The sequence below is a fragment of the Schistocerca cancellata genome, chromosome 6 (assembly GCF_023864275.1).
Source record: "Schistocerca cancellata isolate TAMUIC-IGC-003103 chromosome 6, iqSchCanc2.1, whole genome shotgun sequence".
In the NCBI taxonomy this organism is placed as follows: Eukaryota; Metazoa; Arthropoda; class Insecta; order Orthoptera; family Acrididae; genus Schistocerca; species Schistocerca cancellata.
Window position 1 is genome coordinate 369,574,784 of NC_064631.1, and position 24,978 is coordinate 369,599,761.

The 24,978-nt window shown below is 41.4% G+C and overlaps 1 protein-coding gene and 1 long non-coding RNA gene across 2 annotated transcripts in view; one reads left to right on the plus strand and one right to left on the minus strand.

Annotated features, from left to right (window-relative positions):
- Positions 1–1,358: 1,358 nt before the first annotated feature.
- On the minus strand, positions 1,359–2,036 carry LOC126191127 (uncharacterized). Its single transcript, XR_007538320.1, has 3 exons — positions 1,944–2,036; positions 1,679–1,789; positions 1,359–1,519 (listed from the first exon to the last, which is right to left on the minus strand). It is a non-coding gene; the product is annotated as an uncharacterized LOC126191127 (long non-coding RNA).
- A 537-nt stretch (positions 2,037–2,573) lies between these two features.
- LOC126191315 (U3 small nucleolar ribonucleoprotein protein MPP10) overlaps positions 2,574–24,978 on the plus strand; it is a 77,267-nt gene continuing 54,862 nt past the window's right edge. The window contains exons 1-2 of the mRNA XM_049932146.1: positions 2,574–2,730; positions 2,828–3,309. Of these exons, the coding sequence (XP_049788103.1) occupies positions 2,654–2,730; positions 2,828–3,309 (559 nt within the window). The 5' untranslated portion in view covers positions 2,574–2,653. The remainder of the gene's footprint in view (positions 2,731–2,827; positions 3,310–24,978) is intronic.

Genomic DNA, 24,978 nt, shown 5'->3' on the forward strand with positions numbered 1-24,978 from the left:
CAATTTATTGCGCTACAAACGCTCCCGATGGTAAAAACCATTGTATAAATCAAAATAATCAATCGCTATTCGCTTTCACGATCGCGCCGAACTCACAGTTCAACCTACCAGCCGCTTGGGGCGCTGCTGGCGCTGTAGGCAACAAAATCGAGGCGAAGTGTCGCGATTGTTATGTTAGACTGTGGTCGCAAGTAGCAACTAAAAAGCGCAGTTAGCACTGACATCTGTTGAGCAAAGTTCATACTACGCTATTCGCTACCGAGTCAAACTGCGATTTCTGTGACAAATCGCAACTAAGAGTCGCAAGTAGCAACTAAAAAGCGCAGTTAACATACTTTTCCTAGTGTCATCTGTTGACCGACGTACTTACTTCGTTATGACAGCCTTGTGCCTCACGAGATCGATGTGCTGTGTGAGCATATGAAGGGCTTATTTCAATAGTGGTACAAGTCCATTTTTGTTCATTTTGAGATACAGAGTCGTAAAGTTAAATGAGCGCTGACAAATCTGCATTTGAGATACCAGAAATATTCAAGCATATGGCTTCTTGCTAGAGATGAACCTTTATTTATGTTTGTTTGGATCACTAATTTCAGAAGCATTATAGACAGAAAAGTGGAGGTAATGGTCTTGTACCACTACTGAAATAAGCCCTTCATATTATATGACGACATGCACATTCAGCATCAGTTATGGTTGGTCAAATACTGCTGTGACTCTGAATGTATTATATTAATAAGAAGCAACATTGCCTTTTTCTCCTGAAAATATCAAGTAACGTAACAAATGTGTTTGATTCTGCTTCCAATATGACAGTTTTGGTTAATACTCCACATGCCTACAGGACTTTGCAATGTTAACACAGCAGAACTCAGACATCTGTATAGGTGTAGAGAAATGAAAACAGTCATATGAATGCCTCACTTTTGTTCCGACATAGTTCAAGACTCGGGAGAAAAGTTTTACACCTGGTGTTCTACATGGCAACTTCACACACAAGAACTTTTTGCCGACACTACTACCACCTACATAAGTAAGCTTTTCCTGTGTTACTTTCAAGTAATGCACTTAAGCTATTCCTGATTTAACTGGAAGATCTGTACTTCCCACTTTCATATCAACAGCCTCAAAATGCATATTGTAGACTTCGGGATAAGTTACAGGTCAGTGTCACACCAAGATTGTGGAGAAAGGGGAGGGGGGGGCGGCATGTCACTCTCCAACAAGTGTTTACCAATAAGTAAGTGGCGGAAAATTATGGGTATAGGACGGCTTAAACATGTGGAAAATGAGATTTTTATTATTCACTCACTGTATTTGACATTTATTATTCCTTTAAAATCGCACAACAACTTCAATAAAACACAGTTTAATCATTCACACACTTATTTCACAATTATTTCACTTTTAAACTGCAAATCCTCTAAGAGCTGTCTTGAATCTTCACGTGTCTCTCTCAAAAACAGCCTTGATGTGGATAGATACGTACAGCAACCAGTAATCAGAGTCAGAACTGTGTCTGCAAAAACACAAGGATTATTAAACAATTTTTGCTGTCATTAATTACTAGCAATATAATTGACAGAGTAGATTGCTAATATTTGGTATAATGAATATCACATTTGCAAGAACGATCTCACTGAAGTAATTAAGTCCATCGAAACGCTTAGAAACTAACCTCTCGTCTGACGAAAACGGTCTAAAGACGCAGTGGCAATTTCTTCAGATCTGTTGACAATGATATTTTGAGTTATCACTTTACTGAGTGACTGAAATGTAGTTCAGGTACCTGTGAACATAACAATATGTTAGAATTCATTTTCTAAATACGAACTATTACGGTACTGTACGGCTACTTACATATTAATTACACTATTAATATTTTCACAGTTGTTTCTTTAATACAAAATTAAAGCCAACGGAAGAAAAAACGTAAAACATACTTGCCAATGACAGGTTTGTTGAGATGCAATTTTCTGTGGTGACAGATGTAACTTTCATACGGTGGTAAGTCGCAGAAATCGCAGGAATCACAGAAATCGCAGACGTCACAGAAATCGCAGAAGTAGCAGAAATCGCAGAAGTCACAGAAATCGCAGAAGTAGCAGAAATCGCAGAAATAGCAGTGGCGGAGGGATACACGACCTATGTTCCTTTACTGCGACTCTTAACTGCGACAAATCACAGTTAAGAATAACAGATACTGAAAAGTAGCATTCACAGAAATCACTGATATCGGAAAATCGCAGTTTAGCCCATCACTACACAGATCTTTCTGCCCGCCAAAAATTTCGTCTTGAAAGATAATACTCGCAACACCTTCAACTGGATGTGGTAACTTCTGTGCACTACGTCACTTCCCGTGTTTCGCGGTCGCTAGAGTCTAGTATAGCGACAATTTGAAAATGGTTGCACTTGGTTGTGATAGCCTTACTTGACGAACCAATTAATTGTAGACATTTCTTTTCAGCAGAAAATTTCTCCAGTTCCACTGTTGCTAACGGTTGCGAAATTTGTAAAGTATAAATTATTAAATGAAAATGTAACCAAATTCGCAGAGATTATATTATGCATGGGTTGGGTCTGTGGTATCAAAGTGTTATATCTGTTTCTTAGATTCCGTAGCACTGTTTGTATACAATGTGCGCAGAAGATGGCAAGTGCTCACGTGTTGGATGAGGTTAGGGAGAAGTTTGAAAATTTTATTAAGAAACCAGAAAATTACTTGAAGTAAGTGGCAAATTGAAGAGTTCAACAATTTTTTGTGTTTTTTTGTTGTTCAGTTCCATCAAACGCAGAAAAATTAATTTATTTATATCTTCGACAGGGTTCAGAATGAGCTAGCTGATAGTATAAAGTTGCTAGTAAAGACTTTATATGATTACACGAAATCAGCAGAAGATGGATCATGTGGAGACGCTTTACCAGAGCTTATTATACAAGATTTTGACGAAGAACAAATTTGGCAACAGCTGGAACTTCAGAATGAAGCAGTTTTTGGCAACTTTATTGATAAAATTGCCTTTTTTACTGCGTGCAAGAAGCGATTACAATTCCCGACGACTAGGAGCATTGAGGACGATTCGTTCACGACAGACGATAACCCAGAAAACCATCAAAGCGGACGTTATGAATCGGATAGTAGTGAAAATGGCAGTGACGACGAGGTTTTCTTCGATCACGGAGACGTACGTGTTAGGAAACGGAATAGGGAAGAAGAGGATTGCTCCTCTGACCCCTTAGAAGAGCGAGATGCAGAAGAAAGCGAATCACCAAGACGCGGCAGAAATATGACAAAGTTGCAGAGGGGTATGTGGCCTATGTCCTGGAATTGTGTTTTTGTTATTTGTAGTTATAGTGTAATACTTAGGACCGATGTTTAGTTGGATCTAAAGTTGTCACTCAATGAATGTGTTTTACATTGACCAACGTTCCTCCCTTGCAGCACTATATAGTATTTTATCAAGTTTTATTATCGCTGATGACTTCGATTTTCATTTCGTGTATCAAAATGTTTTTGCGAGCAAAATATTTTACTAGCCACGTTTATTATCTGCTTAATATTTACAGAAATTTGTTTACGCAGCAAATAGTTTTTAGAAACCTCACATTTCGATATTGTCAATTTTGCGGTACTGGTAAAAAATTAAGTATTTGACCAACGACCACCACTTGCATTTTTCAATATGACTGTAAACATTTTTTTCATTATTTTTGAGGAATATGTATTTGATGGTTTTTCGATCTAATTTTGTGTTTGTTGTCATGTTTACGTAATGACGTCATAGTCGCGATATGGGAGTTGTTCTGAATGGTCGTTTCCGCAATATTGGTGACATCATTGGTCAAAGCAGACGAGTGGAATCGGACGTCCATCACACTTAACCTTAAAACAGAGAATCAAAATTGGAATCGAACACTTCCCTTGACCTGTTATCCTTAGAGCTTTAGTAAGCCTCATTTCTTCACGACACACTGAACACTTCACGACTTAAGCCAACAGGTCGAATAGCTGAAGAAATTTTATTAGAGACAACGCACTGTCCCTCGTCATTGCTGACAGCCGAAAACTGTTGACCTTGTCAGTCATATCCATACTTATCAAAGAGATAAACAAAGCGATTTACCAAAATTCACACACGACAAACAGAAAAGAAAAGACTACTCTAACGTCGACACAACAGAACCAAAATCGTTAACTCACTGAAAAATATTCAGCTGAAAGCACAGTCACCACTGATTCCACACATGTGCAGTGCTACCATGCAAATGAACCCCATATGTCACATAACACGCTAACCACAAACACACCACCAGAGAGAACCACCGACTGCAACAATACGCCACCTATAATTATGCCACACGCGCAAACTAAACCAAAAACATCACCTAACGCACAACATATAAACACACCGTGAGAGAGCACCACCTATCACATCAAAACGACACCTACAAACATGCCACTCTCACAAACTAAACTCCATACTGTACTGACGTCATACACCACAACGGCCTTACGTCACGTGTCAAAGCCAACGGGTGGAATCGGACACTTCGGTTGACTCGCTTAGCATGCTTAGGCTGAATCATTGTTTTGTTTCTCAAGTTCTGACAGGACAGAGTTTGTTGAAAGTGAGTTTAAAGCTTTCCCAGAATCCATGAAACCAGTACAATGTTGTAATTCATATTCTTTTTTTTCCCTATAATTTTGTACACATCTTATAAGTGGTCCATACACAACTGTATCCATTTCCAACTTGTTTTTTTTTTTTTTTTTTTTTTTTTTTTTTTTTTTTTTTTTTTTTCCATACACCATGTGGCCCTAAATATCTGGGTACCTATTGTGTGATGCCTGTTGTATGTTGATAACATATGAGTAATCTGCAAGACCACCTTTTACTGGTATTTTAGCATGTTATCTTCAGGGACTGGCCTTCAACTTGTTCCATTACACTGAAGATGGAATTAGTGTTTGTTTTTCCTTGTGCAAACTTGCTGCTCCTGTTTGTTTTTCCTTGTGCAAACTTGCTGCTCCTGTAATTTTGGACAAAATGTTACAATTATGGTAAAGACTGCGTAAGATGATCCCTCACAGTTACATTGGCCTGTGTGTGACAGCTTCATGTGCCCACCTCAACCAGTCATGTAATGCAATTCTGTAAACATCCCTATGGCAATGCTTCAGTGTTGTCACAGCTCTATAGAAGGCTACTGTCTTGCATGTAGCTTTATGTACTTCACTGCTGAAAGCTGACAATAGCACTACTAGTTGTCGGGGATCTTGTTACGCCGTCTCAGCTATATTTATAAATAACAACAGCTGCATGTGCAGTTACTGGAACTAAGCTAATGTGTGTATTTCACTACATTTTTTTTTTATAAAATTGTTCACAAATTAGTTAATTAAAGTTTAACTGTTTCCATCTATATTGCTTTCAATTAATTTACAATGCTTTAATATTTGAAAGATCATGATGCATAAATGACAAGAGAACAATAGTCAATATTCAAATGACAGTTTAAAAGCTGTTATATTCAAACTGATCATCCATAAACGAAATGAGCAAGTCTAAAAGTGCCTACAGCTCAAAATTCGGAAATGTTCTGACATTTGCGCATTTGGTGTAAAATGTATGCTTGAATTTGTCAAAAAAGCAGATCTAGATGTGGCTACATTTTTAGAACTGCAACTTGCAGTTCTGCTTCCAGCTGTAGTTGAGACCTATGTTTTGTCGTGATTAATGCCATTGTGGAAAATGTTGACTCGCATGTAAGTTCATGGGAAGGGTAACAACTCCCCCACTGCCCTTCTTGCTAATTTGGATATTCGTTTTGAAATGTCCATTCACTTGAGAGTTTCATTAGCTCCTCTTGTTCTGCTTTTGACAATGGTCTGTTGTTATCGTATTGAACAGATTATGGGTCCAGTCATACTCAGGTGAAAGTCCTGGAAATCTATCATCGAATTGTTGACGAAGGTTTTTGATATGTACTACACCACATGTACTGATTTTTCCTACATCCAGCTTATTTTCCTTTACAAGATCATTCATACAAGAAAAACTATTGCTGTTACTCTCCTCCATCTGAGTATTCTAAAGTCCAAATTTTCTCATGGCTGCATGCACTTTATCATTTAGAAAGACATTAGGCTGCTATTTTGTCTTTGAAGAGATACATTAAGATCATTCAGTTTCTCAAACCTATCGGTCAACTAGCACAATTTTAGAAGCCATTTTGCACCTAAAAACAGAGCCGTATTGTAGGACTCCTGTTCAGTAGGAAAAGGTGTTGGGGTTTCAGCTCCACAACCCAATGAAAAACTTTACCTTGAGACAACCAGTGTACTCAGTGTGCAATACAAGTGGACCATGAGTAGAACCCATCTCCTTGCAAAGAATGGAGATAGCCTAATGTTTAAAGTTCATGCTTTCACAAAATTTGCAACACTGACTGTATCATTCAGCATTTTATTGATTTCTGGTTGTACTACTTTAGAAGGCAATGCTTTTCTCTGTCTCATGCAATGTGTGAATTGTGCCATGAACCCCAATACAGTTTCAGTAAATGCTGCCACTCAACTGGTGTACATACCAACACAATTTGTCCATGAAAGGCTGTTATAAACAAAAAAGGAATTCACAAGCAACAAAATATCCCCACCTGTAGTCCTCCCTTCCAGGGCTTTACAAAATGAAAGTTCTTGTGCATTTCATCTTCATAACAGTAGTGTACAAAAACAAGAAGCCGAGAAAAACTTTTGACATCAGTACAATTGTCAAGTTGCAGGGTGAATTCTTGGTTGTCATTAAAATGTGGTGGCAACTGTTTTTTCGTGTCAGTAGCTTTTGGATTAATATGAGTCATCTGAGAGTGGTATCAACTTCAGACTCTTCACCAAATTTCTCCATGTATGATTTTTCACATTTTGAGGGCTGTGGGGAGAAGTAGTTTCTCGCCAATAATATGTAGTGATTTGGATTTTGCAGTTAAGTAGGATACCTCTAGGGATGCTCGTTTTCTTTTAAGGGAATCTGACATTTTCTTTCAGTTGTTGGTCATGATGAATAAACAATTTGATGGATTTTCTTATGTAGTCTGAATGATTTGTCTGCAGATATCTCTTCAGTTTTGCATGCTTTAAGTTATTGCTGGCAAAAATCTCCAAACAAAGAAACACTGTGGCTGTTACTCATGATTCAAAATAATGTGGTAAATCCTAATATTGGGTAATCAACCTGATATGTAAGTACTTTCGTTTTGCATTTGGAATTAATGTTATTGATAAGTACAGGGAAAGATATGAAAGAAGAATGTTCTTCAGTTAAATATGAATCTTCTTCCTTATTAGGACTACATGCTTCTGAAAGAGAAGAGATAGATGGCGAATCACTTCCCTGGAATCTGTTGCTACTACTGTGAATCAACCATTTATCCAAGGGAATGACAGGAATTGCATCACTGTATTTTAAATCCAATTAACTACTTCCACTGAACATGCTTTAGAATTCAGCCTCTCTCTAGCTCATTACCTTTGCAGTAACTCCAGAAGCCTGACTGAAATTGAGTGTTCAGTCACAGTTGCTTTGATTAATAATCTTTTCATGTAGTCATGGCAGTATTATGAAAAGGATAGATTGCTACTCACCACATAGAGGTGACACCAAGCCACAGACAGGCATGACAAAATGACTGCTATAGACTTCAGCTTACTGCTTGCTCAATATACAGATTGAATAACATCGGGGACAGGCTACAACGCTGTCTCACTCCCTTCCCAACCGCTGCTTCCCTTTCATGCCCCTTGACTCTTATAACTGCCATCTGGTTTCTGTACAAATTGTAAATAGCCATTTGATCCATGTATTTTACCCCTGCCACCTTCAGAATTTCAAAGATAGTATTCCAGTCAACTTTGTCAAAAGCTTTCTCTAAGTCTACAAATGCTAGAAATGTAGGTTTGCCTTTCCTTAATCTATTTTCTAAGATAAGTCGTAGGGTCATTATTGCCTCATGTGTTCCAACATTTCTGCAGAATCCAAACTGATCTTCACCGAGGTCGGATTCTACCAGTTTTTCCATTCGTCTGTAAAGAATACGCGTTAGTATTTTGCAGCTGTGACTTATTAAACTGATAGTTCAGTAATTTTCACATGTACCATCACCTGCTTTGTTTGGGATTGGAATTATTATATTCTTCTTGAAGTCTGAGGGTATTTCGCCTGTCTTGTTTATCTTGCTCACCAGATGGTAGAGTTTTGTCAGGACTGGCTCTCCCAAGGCCGTCATTAGTTCCAATGGAATGTTGTCTACTCCTGGGGCCTTGTTTTGACTCAGGTCTTTCAGTGCTCTGTCAAACTCTTCATGCAGTATCGTATCTCCCATTTCATCTTCTTCTACATCCTCTTCCATTTCCATAATATTGTCCTCAAGTACATCACCTTTGTATAGACCCTCTATATACTCCTTCCACCTTTCTGCTTTCCCTTCTTTGCTTAGAACTGCGTTTCCATCTGAGCTCTTGGTATTCATACAAGTGGCTCTCTTTTCTCCAAAGGTCTCTTTAATTATCCTGTAGGCAGTATATATCTTACGCCTAATGAGATAAGCCTCTACATCCTTACATTTGTCCTCTAGCCATCCCTGCTTAGCCATTTTGCACTTCCTGTCGATCTCATTTTTGAGATGTTTGTATTCCCTTTTGCCTGCTTCATTTACTGCGTTTTTGTATTTTCTCCTTTCATCAATTAAATTCAATATTTCTTCTGTTACCCAAGGATTTCTACTAGCCGTCGTCTTTTTACGTACTTGATCCTCTGCTGCCTTCACTACTTCATCCCTCAGAGCTACCCATTCTTCTTCTACTGTATTTCTTTTCCCCATTAGTGACAATTGTTCCCTTATTTTCTCCCTGAAACTCTGTACAACCTCTGGTTTAGTCAGTTTATCCAGGTCCCATCTCCTTAAATTCCCACCTTTTTGCAGTTTCTTCAGTTTTAATCTACAGTTCATAACCAATAGATTGTGGTCAGAGTCCACGTCTGCCCCTGGAAATGTCTTACAATTTAAAACCTGGTTCCTAAATCTCTGTCTTACCATAATTTAAACTATCTGATACCTTCTAGTGTCTCCAGGGTTCTTCCACGTATACAACCTTCTTTTATGATTCTTGTACCAAGTGTTAGCTATAATTAAGTTATGCTCTGTGCAAAATTCTACCAGACCGCTTCCTGTTTCATTTCTCTCCCCCAATCCATATTCACCCACTATGTTTCCTTCTCTCCCTTTTCCTACTCTCAAATTCCAGCCACCCATGACTATTAAATTTTCGTCTCCCTTGACTACCTGAATAATTTCTTTTATCTCATCATACATTTCATCAATTTCTTTATCATCTGCAGAGCTAGTTGGCGTATAAACTTGTACTACTGTAGTAGGCATGGGCTTCGTATCTATCTTGGCCACAACAATGTGTTCGCTGTGCTGTTTGTAGTAGCTTACCCGCATTCCTATTTTCCTATTCATTATTAAACCTACTCCTGCATTACCCCTATTTGATTTTGTATTTATAACCCTGTATTCACCTGACCAAAAGTCTTGTTCCTCCTGCCACCGAACTTCACTAATTCCCACTATATCGAACTTCAACCTATCCATTACCCTTTTTAAATTTTCTAACTTACCTGCCCGATTAAGGCATCTGACATTCCTCACTCCGATCCGTAGAATGCCAGTTTTCTTTCTCCTGATAACGACTTCCTCTTGAGTTGTCCCCGCCTGGAGATCCGAATGGGGGGACTATTTTACCTCCGGAATATTTTACCCAAGAGGACGCCATCATCATTTAACCATACAGTAAAACTGCGTGCCCTCGGGAAAAATTACGGCTGTAGTTTCCCCTTGCTTTCAGCCGTTCGCAGTACCGGCACAGCAAGGCTGTTTTGGTTAGTGTTGCAAGGCCAGATCAGTCAATCATCAAGACTGTTGCCCCAGCAACCACTGAAAAAGCTGCTGCCCCTCTTCAGGAACCACATGTTTGTCTGGCCGCTCAACAGATACCCCTCTGTTGTGGTTGCACCTACGGTACGGCCATCTGTATCGCTGAGGCACGCAAGCCTCCCCACCAACGGCAAGGTCCATGGTTCATGGGTGTAGGGCATTCCCACATAGGTCTCATTAATTTGTCAGTTTTTCTATTGTTAGTGATGTCACCCATCATTTATTCATGGAAGCTCATATCTCCGCCATGTTTTGACGTCTTTGGGCTTATCGCACTAATCATGATGTACTTGTACTACAATCATGTTGCGCAAACTAGCTAATTAAATTAATACGTAGCCTGCATTCACCCATTCTGACAGATAACAAAATTATCTAGTTCTTGCACTGTACCTGCATGTTCGAGTAATAACCTAGCGTAATATGGAGTGAAGTTGTACTCCATAGTGTATCTTTCTTAGTATTTCTTAGACTTTCACCATTAGAACAACTGTCTTATGTGGTGCTTCTTTTCCTTTATTTTAGAACACTAACAACAGTTTAGCTATATGTTACTGAGTTGTAACCTGATGAAAGTGTTTATACACAGCTATCAAATAGCTTGGCAGGTTAAAGTTAAGAATATGATCGGTGCAGGCCTCAGTATGTTTCTTCCACATGTACATACTCTTGTACATGTTAGCCAGTGGGAGTATATTGTGAGGTATTCAGTAAGAGGTTAGAAAATAGACAATGTGTTCTAGCTCCAGAATTGATGTCTAACAAAGACATAATTTGCTTATTAGTGGCCCTCATTTTTTGGAAAATACAACACTGCTGAAATTGGGAAAAGAGAGCACACTTCACCACCATAGGACTTTTGACATTACCCATCATCTTTGACCAGCAATGCTATACAAAGACCGATGATGCATCACAAGCACGATTTCAAGATGGCGACCAGTAATCTCAAACATTTCCACGACATGAAAATATAAACCTCAAGTAGGTATGGATAGTACAAATTCTTAATGAAAAATATTGAAGCCAACAAGACTACTTTGTGTGTGTGTGTGTGTGTGTGTGTGTGTGTGTGTGTGTGTGTGTGTGTGTGTGTGTGGAGGGGGGGGGGGGTCCACAGGATGAAACTAAAATTCAACAGAACTGCAAAATCACATTAATAGTAAGATGTACAAAATGCAATGATGACATAAACAAGAAAAACAATAGTTCCCAAACAAGCAAAAAATGGGCAGTGAAGCAACTGGTATCGAAAGCATCAGATGAGCTGTATAGCTCATCTTGAAAGACTGTTACTGCTACGAAGATACTAAAACAGGTTGCTCTACACAAAACAAAAAGCAAGATCAATACATACAGCTATAATTTGTGAAAACTAATGAGAGGTGATACTGTCAACATCAGCTGACCTATTTAGTTTTATTTAAAGACTGATACAAATACAAAATTCCTGCGCTAAATTGCACTAAAATAGCCATTACCGATACATATAGTGAAAAATCACAAAAACTAAAAGACAGTATTGACAACATTATTTGAGCTATATCAGTCACTTGAAAGTCTGATAGCAATACAAGGTCCTAAACCAAATCATCTGAAAAATGTTAAAAGATGCAACAGATACACATAGTGAAAATTTACATAAACCCATGAAAGGCAGTATTGACAGTATCAGTCAGCTATTCTATTCCATGAAACCAGAAAACCAAACATGACCAACATTGAAAACTTGACCTCACCAATGTAAGTAAATCAAACTCCATGATACCTACTACTCATAATCCCAGCAATTAACAATATAACCAAAAAATTCATAAATAAATTGCACTTAGTCCTACTTCTGTGTACAAGAAATGGAAAATTATGCACAAAGACTTGTGTACCATACAGACTACAATTAAAAAAATAAAAACATAAGAACATACTTACCAAACAAACCAGTCAGCTGACACACAAATCTAGCAATAGCAGAAACAGTGTGTCAACAACACAATCTCCATAGTAGCACACCCAGACTTCTCAAACCAGGGAACTCTCCTGGTAGAACGCCAAATGTTGTCCCACCGACAGTGACACATTACTGGACTGGTCCCAAGTGTGACAACTTCACTCTATCTCATACCTTCTCCTTAAATGTAACACTTCTCATTTTCTGCAATTAAACTGAATAACTATAGAATTTAATCACGTTGAACATGTTGTCCCTCACTGCAACGTGCAGAGTCATGCTCATGAACTTCATTGTCAAATACAACCTCCTCATGGTCACTGGTAATAGTTTTGATATGGACATCCTCAAAGAGGGAAGATCTGTATGTTGCCATTAGATATACAGGGTGTTTCAAAAAAGACTTTAAAACTTTAAAAATTCATATAAAACAAATACTAACAAAGAGATAGAGGGGCTGGCCAGTACTTACCTCAGCTCAGTACAGCCGATAGATACACATAAAACAAAACCGAAAATTTATGTTCCTAGCTTTCGGAACAAATGTTCCTTCATCGGGGAGGAGAGAGGTGAAAGAAAGGGAAGAAGGGAAAGGAGATTCAGTTACTCACAACCCAGGTTATGAAGCAACAGGGAAAGGAAAATAGGGAGGGTAGCAAGGATGGAGGCATGGTTGTCAGAGGGAAGCCGAAGATATTCTACTGTAAGTACTGTGCCAGCTTCAAACCAAAGAGGATGCATACAGAAGTAAAGAGGTATATAGTATAAACACAACTATGCAGGATGAAAAGATGCGTGAATGGCTAAGAGGAAAGGGAAAGAGGAGAAGACTGAAGAGTAAATGGGAGTGAGGTTGTTTAACGTAGGTTCAGTCCAGGGGGATGGCGGGATGAAAGGATGTGTTGGAGTGCAAGTTCCCATCTCCGCAGTTCAGAGGGACTGGTGTTGGGTGGGAGAAGCCAAATGGCACATACGGTGTAGCAGGTTCCTAGGTCCCTAGAATTATGCTGGAGGGCATGCTCCGCTACTGGGTATTGGGCATCTCCTAGGCAGACAGTTCGTCTGTGTCCGTTCATGCGCTCAGCCAGTTTAGTTGTTGTCATGCCGATGTAAAAGGCTGTGCAGTGCAGGCATGTCAGTTGATAAATGACGTGTAGTTTCGCATGTGGCCCTGCCTTGAATTGTGTACGTTTTACCAGTAGCGGGGCTGGAGTAGGTGGTTGTGGGGGGGATGCATGGGGCAGGTTTTGCAGCGGGGTCGGTTACAGGGGTAGGAACCGCTGGGTAGAGAAGGTAGTCTGGGAATATTGTAGGGCTTAACAAGGATGTTACGGAGGTTAGGGGGCCGACGAAAGGAAACTCTGGGTGGTGTGGGGAGAATTTTGTCAAGGGATGATCTCATTTCAGGGGTTGACTTGAGAAAATCATATCCCTGGCAGAGTAATTTGTTGATGTTTCCGAGGCCAGGATAATATTGGGTGACAAGGGGGATGCTTCTGTGTGGTCTGGGGGTAGGAACATTGTTGTTGGATGGGGAGGAATGTATTGCTCGAGAGATCTGTTTGTGGACAAGGTCTGCAGGATAGTTGCGGGAGAGGAAAGCACTGGTCAGGTTATTGGTGTAATTGTTGAGGGATTCGTCACTGGAGCAGATACGTTTGCCACGAATACCTAGGCTGTAGGGAAGGGAGCGTTTGATGTGGAATGGATGGCAGCTATCAAAGTGAAGGTACTGTAGTTTGTTTGTGGGTTTGATATGGACAGAGGTGTGGATGTGAGCTTCAACAAGATGAAGGTCAACATCCAGGAAGGTGGCTTGGGTTTTGGAGAAGGACCAAGTGAAATTCTGATTCGAAAAGGAATTGAGGTTATGGAGGAAATTAAGGAGTGTTTCTTCACCATGAGTCCAGACCACAAAGATGTCATCTATAAATCTATACCAGGCCAGGGGAAGCAGCTGTTGGGTCTTCAGGAAAGCCTCCTCCATGCGGCCCACGAAGAGGTTGGCATAGGACGGAGCCATCCTGGTTCTGATGGCCGTTCCCCTGATTTGTTTGTAGGTCTGGCCTTCAAAAGTGAAGTAATTATGGGTGAGGATGAAGTTGGTAAGTGTGATAAGGAAAGAGGTTTTTGGAAGATCTTCGGGTGGGCATTGGGAGAGGTAGTGCTCAAGGGCAGAGAGACCATGGATATGTGGGATGTTTGTGTAAAGGGATGTAGCATATCTTTGGCTTCCCTCTGACAACCATGCCTCCATCCTTGCTACCCTCCCTATTTTCCTTTCCCTGTTGCTTCATAACTTGGGTTGTGAGTAACTGAATCTCCTTTCCCTTCTTCCCTTTCTTTCCCCTCTCTCCTCCCCGATGAAGGAACATTTGTTCCGAAAGCTAGGAACATAAATTTTCGGTTTTGTTTTATGTGTATCTATCGGCTGTACTGAGCTGAGTTAAGTACTGGCCAGCCCCTCTATCTCTTTGTTAGTATTTGTTTCACATCTTTATATGAGATTTTCCATTAATCATTTAGATCACCTATATGGTCCACATCCTTCATTGTTTTGTCCCTTTTGTTAGCTATCACTTACGTCTGTCATCTTAACATTTTCTCTTCTTCAGTGTTTTATATATACATAAATAAATATTTTCGTCACCAACTGTGCTAGTTTCATCTTCCTCCTATTATCTTGTTCCATTTATAGTCCTCTTCTCTTTTTTATTTATTGATTTATTTATTCAACATTCCATAGTTTTAACATTCGTTATTCGCTGTTTTTGAGCCAACAATCACTGCCAACAATCTCTTCCACACCTACCAGTATCATCCATTTCCGTTGATTTCTTGTTGCTGGCGATATTTTTGTGCCATTGGCTATCTTTCTCTGCCACAAGAAAATTTTTTTGGGACATTTTTGCGGCACCCGTGAACTTTTTTGCGGCACGCGCGATCTTATTTGCGGCACGCGCGATCTTTTTTGTGGTACGCGCGATCTCTTTTGCAGCACGCGCGATCCTTGTTTCGCCACTCGCTATCTCTGTTTTTGAGCAACGTGTGTTCTTTTCCCCTGATCTGGACATACTTGCTTGGTCTGGTCAACTTTTTCCGTATTTTTCTTATTTAGTGGTCTTCCTTTGGTATTGAACATTACCAACACAATTTCTTTCTTTCTCGTCCTTCCCTCCGCGTTTTATTCCTTCTTATGATTACTATTTCAATTTTAGTTATTTAATTTCCCTACCCACCAGTTACCCACTATGCACCCTAATCCTATACCACATTATTTACATTCATTCCGGAAACATGCATTCACTGTAGCCAAACTGCAATCCCACATACTTTTCCTCCGGTCCTGCTTAACCTTTGGAATTACCCCTAAAAGACTTACCTTAAAAGTTCCCATCTCTGGGTGCAATCCCTCCTGCCACCAGTCTCTCCTGGACTTCCAGAACCTTCAATCCTTAGCCCTTACCCAACTTGTCATGAATCTCTACACTACTTCATGTAACCACCACTCCCAACAGCTCCTGTCTCTCTTCAAAGTCCTCCACCTCTCAAACCCTTGCTTGGAGAACACACTCAGGAACATCATCCTAGAAGCCAGCTGCAAACTTGAGTTCCATGCCACACACCACCTGAAAAAACTATCCACAGTGCTAGTGCAACACCTAAGAAGTGGGGTCCCTCTCCCTATCCCTCACAAACACCAACCACAACAGAACCTTCAACAAACCCCCCTCATAGCCAACAAACCTAGCCTAGCCACCCTACTCAATCTCCCCATCCCAGCACATACCCCACACAGACCAAATCTCAACTATAACCACAGTCAAATGCCACATATTGCCAGTCCCAATTCAGTCCTAAACCTCTCATCCAGATCCCTCTCTCCTCCAGAGACATCTGTTCTGTCGAAAAGGTTAACCTTTAGCCCCACGCCTAAATTCAACCACACTGCCCTGGTTAAAGATCTCCTCTCATTCACCCGGAACCTCAACTGGAAATACCACTTCACTGCCCAAACACAGCCCCCAAATACTAACCCAGTGTTGAACCCTGTCTAGAACAGTTCTGACTGCCTTCTCAAAGGGATCCTCCTCCCCTCCCCCAAAACCATCCCTTGCAGACATTTCAGGAATTCCTCACATCCAGTGTTGCCTCCCAGTCCTTCTTGAAGAACATCCCGACAACCCCCAACATCACCCCAGCTGAATCCCGTGCCATTAAGGAGCTGAAAATAGGCCGCTCTATTGTCATCCTCCCGGTGGATAAAGGCTCCACAACTGTCGTACTTGACCGTGTGGAGTATGTGGCAGAAGGACTGCGTCAACTCTCCGACACCTCAACCTACAAAGCTGTTACCCAGGATCCCATTCCTTCCATCCAGACTGAGCTGCAGAAAATCCTAAAAATCCAAGGTCCCTCACGAGGCCTCACAACGGTTTCCATAGACCTACTCACTCCACCTGGGCCACGTACCCTTACTTTCTACCTATTACCCAAAATCCACAAAGAGAACCATCCTGGCCGTCCCATTGTAGCAGGCTTCAAAGCCCCAACCGAACGTATCTCAGCTCTGGTAGACCAGCACCTCCAACCTATCACCCGCAGACTCCCAACCTACATCAAAGACACAAACCACTTCCTAGAACGCCTCAAATCCATTCCCACTCCTCTCCCACCTGAAACCTTTCTTGTCACCACAGATGCTACATCCCTTTACACAAACATCCCACATACCCATGGTCTCTCTGCCCTTGAGCACTACCTCTCCCAACGCCCAGCCGAAGATCTTACAAAAACCTCGTTCCTTATCACACTTACCAACTTCATCCTCACCCATAATTACTTCACTTTTGAAGGCCAGACCTACAAACAAATCAGGGGAACGGCCATCAGAACCAGGATGGCTCCGTCCTATGCCAACCTCTTCGTGGGCCGCATGGAGGAGGCTTTCCTGAAGACCCAACAGCTGCTTCCCCTGGCCTGGTATAGGTTTATAGATGACATCTTTGTGGTCTGGACTCATGGTGAAGAAACACTCCTTAATTTCCTCCATAACCTCAATTCCTTTTCGAATCAGAATTTCACTTGGTCCTTCTCCAAAACCCAAGCCACCTTCCTGGATGTTGACCTACATCTTGTTGCAGCACACATCCACATCTCCGTCCATATCAAACCCACAAACAAACTACAGTACCTTCACTTTGATAGCTGCCATCCATTCCACATCAAACGCTCCCTTCCCTACAGCCTAGGTATTCATGGCAAACGTATCTGCTCCAGTGACGAATTCCTCAACAATTACACCAATAACCTGACCAGTGCTTTCCTCTCCCGCAACTATCCTGCAGACCTTGTCCACAAACAGATCTCTCGAGCAATACATTCCTCCCCGTCCAACAACAATGTTCCTACCCCCAGACCACACAGAAGCATCCCCCTTGTCACCCAATATTATCCTGGCCTCGAAAACATCAACAAATTACTCTGCCAGGGATATGATTTTCTCAAGTCAACCCCTGAAATGAGATCATCCCTTGACAAAATTCTCCCCACACCACCCAGAGTTTCCTTTCATCGGCCCCCTAACCTCCGTAACATCCTTGTTAAACCCTACAATATTCCCAGACTACCTTCTCTACCCAGTGGTTCCTACCCCTGTAACCGACCCCGCTGCAAAACCTGCCCCATGCATCCCCCCACAACCACCTACTCCAGCCCCGCTTCTGGTAAAACGTACACAATTCAAGGCAGGGCCACATATGAAACTACACATGTCATTTATCAACTGACATGCCTGCACTGCACAGCCTTTTACATCGGCATGACAACAACTAAACTGGCTGAGCGCATGAACGGACACAGACGAACTGTCCGCCTAGGAGATGCCCAATACCCAGTAGCGGAGCATGCCCTCCAGCATAATTCTAGGGACCTAGGAACCTGCTACACCGTATGTGCCATTTGGCTTCTCCCACCCAACACCAGTCCCTCTGAACTGCGGAGATGGGAACTTGCACTCCAACACATCCTTTCATCCCGCCATCCCCCTGGACTGAACCTACGTTAAACAACCTCACTCCCATTTACTCTTCAGTCTTCTCCTCTTTCCCTTTCCTCTTAGCCATTCACACATCTTTTCATCCTGCATAGTTGTGTTTATACTATATACCTCTTTACTTCTGTATGCATCCTCTTTGGTTTGAAGCTGGCACAGTACTTACAGTAGAATATCTTCGACTTCCCTCTGACAACCATGCCTCCATCCTTGCTACCCTCCCTATTTTCCTTTCCCTGTTGCTTCATAACCTGGGTTGTGAGTAACTGAATCTCCTTTCCCTTCTTCTCTTTCTTTCCCCTCTCTCCTCCCTGATGAAGGAACATTTGTTCCGAAAGCTAGGAACATAAATTTTCGGTTTTGTTTTATGTGTATCTATCGGCTGTACTGAGCTGAGGTAAGTACTGGCCAGCCCCTCTATCTCTTTGCTAGTATTTGTTTCACATCTTTATATGAGATTTTCTATTAGTCATTTAAAATTCATATAAATTTATTGAAAGAAGATATAGAGCTGGGTTTAGTGTTATTTTGTAGGGAAACACATCAAGTCTTTTTACCTTAAACCAAAGATGCTATATTTGGCTTCCCTTGGTTATGCTGCACCCATCCCATCGAAAGTCAGTTTCTTCCCAAACTCGCTGTAGCATTGCAGGTGTAACTTGCTCAGTGGTGGTGTAAATTCACAAACATATTGCAATGAAGGATGTGGGTTTTCATCACCCCAAATCATACAGTAATGTGTGTTAGTTAACCTAGCCACTTAAATGAAACGTCGACTTATCAGGAAAGATGATCTTGTCCAAGAAATATTCATTCTCATGTTATCGATATAACACATCCACACGCAAGTTCTTATGAGCAATTTTATCAATGTCTTTTATCGCTTATACGATTATCAATCTGAACAGTTTCAATGCAAACGGTTTCTCAACACACACCAGATAATCATGTGTGGGATTTGCAGTTCACGAGATGCATACCAGGTCAGTTTTGTAGGACTGTGTGACAAAACATTGTTTCACTCGCTCAGCGACATTGTCAGACATGCCTGGACTAACTGATGATTTCCCATGTCGTAACGAGCACCCTGCTTCTACAAAACATTTATGCCATTCATAAATTGTAGGCCTACTAGGAGGATCTTTAGTGTACTTGGTATGGAAATTAAGCTGAACTATTGTCGCCGACTTTGAGTCTTCGAACCAAAACACGCAGCCAGCACGCTCGGGTCCAGTGAAGGCAGCCATCTTAACGCAACTGCTGCCAGCACTCCTTACAGAGCAGTTCAGTACTAGCAAACTACACGAGACAAAACTTTATGTATTTCCCTACAAATTGACACTACAATCAACTCTGTAGATACTGTGAATTACTTTATATGAATTTTCAAAGATGTAAAGTCTTTTAGAAACACCCCCTGTTGTACAGGGTGTTAAAAAAAGGTCCGGCCAAACTTTCAGGAAACATTCCTCACACACAAAAAAAGAAAATATGTTATGTGGACATGTGTCCGGAAACGCTTACTTTCCATGTTAGAGCTCATTTTATTACTTCTCTTCAAATCACATTAATCATGGAATGGAAACACACAGCAACAGAACGTGCCAGCTTCAAACCAAAGAGGATGCATACAGAAGTAAAGAGGTATATAGTATAAACACAACTATGTCCTCCGTTAGCGAGGATACATACATCCACCCTCCGTCACATGGAATCCCTGATCGCTGATGCAGCCCTGGAGAATGGCGTATTGTATCACAGCCGTCCACAATACGAGCACGAAGAGTCTCTACGTTTGGTACTGGGGTTGCGTAGCCAAGAGCTTTCAAATGCCCCCATAGATGAAAGACAAGAGGGTTGAGGTCGGGAGAGCGTGGAGGCCATGGAATTGGTCCGCCTCTACCAATCCATCGGTCACCGAATCTGTTGTGGAGAAGCGTACGAACACTTCAACTGAAATGTGCAGGAGCTCCATAGTGCATGAACCACATGTTGTGTCGTACTTCTAAAGGCACATGTTCTAGCAGCACAGGTAGAGTATCCCATATGAAATCATGATAACGTGCTCCATTGAGCGTAGGTGGAAGAACATGGGGCCCAATCAAGACATCACCAACAATGCCTGCCCAAACATTTACAGAAAATCTGTGTTGATGACGTGATTGCACAATTGCCTGCGGATTCTCGTCAGCCCACACATGTTGATTGTGAAAATTTACAATTTGATCACGTTGGAATGAAGCCTCATCCGTAAAGAGAACATTTGCACTGTAATGATGATTGACACATTGTTGGATGAACCATTCGCAGAAGTGTACCCGTGGAGGCCAATCAGCTGCTGATAGTGCCTGCACACGCTGTACATGGTACGGAAACAACTGATTCTCCCGTAACACTCTCCATACAGTGACATGGTCAATGTTACCTTGTACAGCAGCAACTTCTCTGACGCTGACATTAGGGTTATCGTCAACTGCACGAAGAATTGCCTCGTCCATTGCAGGTGTCCTCGTCGTTCTAGGTCTTCCCCAGTCGCGAGTTATAGGCCGGAATGTTCCATGCTCCCTAAGACGTCGATCAATTGCTTCGAACGTCTTCGTGTCGGGACACTTTCGTTCTGGAAATTTGTCTCGATACAAACGTACTGCGCCACGGCTATTGCCCTGTGCTAATCCATACATCGAATGGGCACGTGCCAACTCTGCCTGTGTAAACATTGCACTGACTGCAAAACCACGTTTGTGATGAACGCTAACCTGTTGATGCTGCGTACTGATGTGCTTGATGCTAGTACTGTAGAGCAATGAGTCGCATGTCAACACAAGCACCAAAGTCAACATTACCTTCCTTCAATTGGGCCAACTGGCGGTGAATCGAGGAAGTACAGTACATACTAACGAAACTAAAATGAGCTCTAACATGGAAATTAAGCGTTTCCGGACACATGTCCACATAACATATTTTCTTTATTTGTGTGTGAGGAATGTTTCCTGAAAGTTTGGCTGTACCTTTTTGTAACACCCTGTATTTCCATATCAGAAGTACACTTCTGTAAATTCTGTGTACTTTTCATTCAGGGTTCAGTTACCTGTCAAACTATCCATATTTAGGCTTTCCATGGTTGCCCCAAACAGCTTAATAGAAATGTCTGTACAATTCCCTTGGAAAGTGCTTGATCAAGTTGTTTCTTCTCACAATCTGAGCTTGGGCTCCACCTCTCATCGTCATTGGGATAAACCATAATCTTTCCATGTCCACCAGTGTTTCGTTTACTGAATAAACATTTTTGTTGCATTGCATATTTTTATTAAGAAGTAGATTTTATTGAAATGAACAAGAAACTGTAATAACATTTTCCTCTATGACCTATAGTTCATTCAGTTAATAATGTTATGAATTTCACTATCATTCTGTTTTGTTAATGCTAACATTGTGATAAACTGCTACTATAGCTATAGGTCTAGTGTCATAGATTTCATGCTGATGTAATGCTAGGGGTAAAATGAACTTACAAATTTATAAAAAGTGTGTGATGTTATTTGCTATAAATATTATAAAAACAATAAGCACTGATGTAAAACTGTGAAGGAACTCTATTCAACTGTGAGGAAACAGAATCAAATTGAGAGTAACAAACCCTTAACAACCCTGGAATTATTCCAAATCGTAAAGAGTAATAGCATTGCCACTCTACTCTCTCTGAAGCACAACACTGTGATTCACTATGGATTTGTTTCTCTGACTGTGGTGACTCCCACAGAGCCCCGCACAGAAGAGCAGAGCTCCTGGGACGTATGAGTATCTGTATGTTGTCCTTCGACCCACTCAGGAGCGCCCTTCGTACACCTGCGTCAGCTGTCTCTTCTCTACTGAGGATGTCCGACCTCCTGGTCTGCTTTCCTGCCCTCCTTGTGGGGCAACAGTGTCTCTTCCTGTCTTCTATTCCTGAGTCTTCTGTCTGCGATTTCTTCATCAGTAGCTAGTATGTGGGCTGGTTTCACGGTTTGTGCCTTGCCATTTACATCTACCTTTAATGGATGTTCACTGCTTGCCAGTATTCTGTGGTGGTTGAATGGTGTCCATCTTCAGCATTACGTGCAAACATGCTCGAAACTCTGTATGCAAGAACATTTTTCCGTTTCCGTGTCACGGTTCTGGTGGAGGCCAGAGTTTAGATATCTGGTCTGTTACTTGTTGGTAAGACATGTGGCAGTTCCACGGTTGTTGATAGTCCTCATCCCATGAAGAAATCTTCTGGTAGCTGCAGAGTCTCTCTGTAGACCATTTCCACTGTAGACATTTTTAAATCTGGTTTGTAAGCAGTTCACAATCCCGGTAGCAACACTGGCTAGGTTGAGGCTCAACTGTCTGTATGACACATCAATGCAGCCTTTAATATCTTGTGCGACCATTTGACCATTCTGTTACTGGTCAGCTGATAGGTGGTTGTGTAATGGTATCTGAATCCGCATAATCTGGACAGCTTTGAGAATACCTTTGATTCGAACTTTTTTTCAATGATCTGTAGTCATGTGCAAAGGTTAGTTGAATCCTGCTATCCGTGTGGCCAGAAAGACTTATGCTACTGTCTCTGCTGACATGACTGTTAAGTGGCACTGTTTTTGCCCATCTTGTATATTGATCTTCTACTGTCAGGCGATAACAAAATCCTTCTGATGGCGACAGTAGTCCCACAGTATCCAAGTGGAAGTGCGCAAACCTTTCCATCATTGGCAGGAAATCTCCTACTGGTTTTTGAGGATGGCACACAATTTGTGTGGGACAACCCATGGATAGTTTCAAAGAATGATTTTCACTGGGCTGCAAGGATAAATGGGTCTGACTGGCTACGTGGCACATCACACCAGACCTCAGTTCATGTTCTTGCTACTCGTACTTGCTTAAACTGCAGCCATGTAGAGATGTCATTGTTGTATCATCTGAGTTGTGGGTCATGTGTTTGGGCCCTTCCCAGGTAGGTTTGTGATGTGGCTTTCACCCATGACAAGAAATCTGCAATGATGTTCTCCACTCCACTAATGTGACACAGGTCTGTTGTAAATGGGCAATAAATCCCAACTGCCAAAACTGGTGTGGGGAGCAGGTGTCCTTGTTCTCCTTAATGCAAAGGTTATAGGCTAAAGATCAGTGTAGACCATAAATGCTCTGGCTTATATGTACAGACGATGTATCACACTGACTCATATATGGCAAGTAACTCCCTGTCACATGTACTCTTTTGATTTGCGTGCTGTAAGTTTGTGTGAAAAGAACCATCAGGGGACCATTTCAGAGGATGTTGGCCAATTGTGTGTCTGCTCGCTAGAACTGCTGTCAATGGTGTCTGCATCTTGGCTGTGCCTGGTAAATTCTGTGTGTTGAAATTGATTGCTCCAGTAAATCTTCTAATTTGATGATAAACTATGGGAGGATACTCTCTGTATGAAAGCTATTTAGTCCTTTGGAGGGCGTATTCTGGCTGCTGATACATTGTAACCCAAAAGTGTTACTTGTTTCTGCTAGATTGTACATTTCACTTCATTGGCTACAACTCTCTCTCTCTCTCTCTCTCTCTCTCTCTCTCTCTCTCTCTCTCTCTCTCTCTATGCACTCAAATACATTTTTCATATGTTCTTCATGCTGACTTGCCGACTTTGAAAATACTGAAGCGTAATCTAAGTACACAAAACAATGCTTTAATCCATGCAGTACCTCATCAATAAACATTGTCTGCAACTGGAATTTGGTGGTAAGCCTTCTTACAATCAATCACACTGAATGTTGTCATCACTGCCAGTACTTTGGTAAAGTCTCTGATACTGAGTATCAATCCAGGACTTTGTGGGCACTAAGTGCCCTGTAATCACCACAAGACCTTTAAGTACTATCTTTTTTTCTTCACAAAATGCAATGACGAGGTCCACGGTCTGTCAGACGTGTGTATTGCTCCATTTTGCAGTAAATTTTTGAATTGTGCTGTTGTTGCTTCAAAATGGTCTGAGGCTGACCACCTGAGGGGTTGCGAAACTTGTAGACATGGTATCATTTGAATGTGGTGCACCACATTGGGTACTACTTGCTGTATAAGTGATACTTCAGTGCTGTTCGCACCTGATGATGATGATGATGATGATGATGATGATGATGATATTCTTGCATGGGTCACTGCCTGCTTAACTTTTTGTCCTAATAAGCCCCTGACGACTTAATTGCCTTTGCAAACCTATGTGGTGCTAATGTTGACTTCCTTTCTGGTGTGGTAAAGAAAAGCAGCACCTAGAATGGAATCTAAAGCTTCTGCTATAACAAAGGTCCACTCGTAGTCCTGCTGGAGACCCAAACTGACTTTTAATGTACATTTATCATGCATCGCTATTGGTAATTTATTGGCTGCCATAAGAACTGCTTGTGGGGAATTTCATATCACTATACAGATTTCTGCCAGTAGTAGGCTAATGTCCAATTCAGAGTCCATAAAATTATACCGGCATGAATACACATCTCTGATGTACAGTCTGTGTGATAGAATAGAGGCTCGAGGTAGATTACTCACCATGTTCAGCTTCTTACCTGGCTCACGCCCTAACTGCTGACTTTCATGGTTGCTACATGAAACCGTGCATGTTGTGGTTCTGTCACCAAATCGCCAATGGTTTCAACAGACCTGCTGCTGAAAACTATTCTGATTCACCTCATTTTCATTCCACGTCTCGCCTGATTGATCTCCTCTGTGTCTTGAAGCAGTTAAACACCTCTTTCTGTACTGACTCAATCTTCTGTTGCAGTTCATGCAGCTGTTGGTTTAGATCCAGTTGTTGGATTCTGTGTATAGCTGCTGCCTCATTTCCACAGTTGCTAGGAACCAGTGCGATGCCCACTGTCTGTGAGTAGTTTAATGTTGCGTGGACTTTATCAGTGTGGTAATATCATCTTTTTCACATTTAACCACTGATGTTTTCATTGCTTCTGGTAGCTG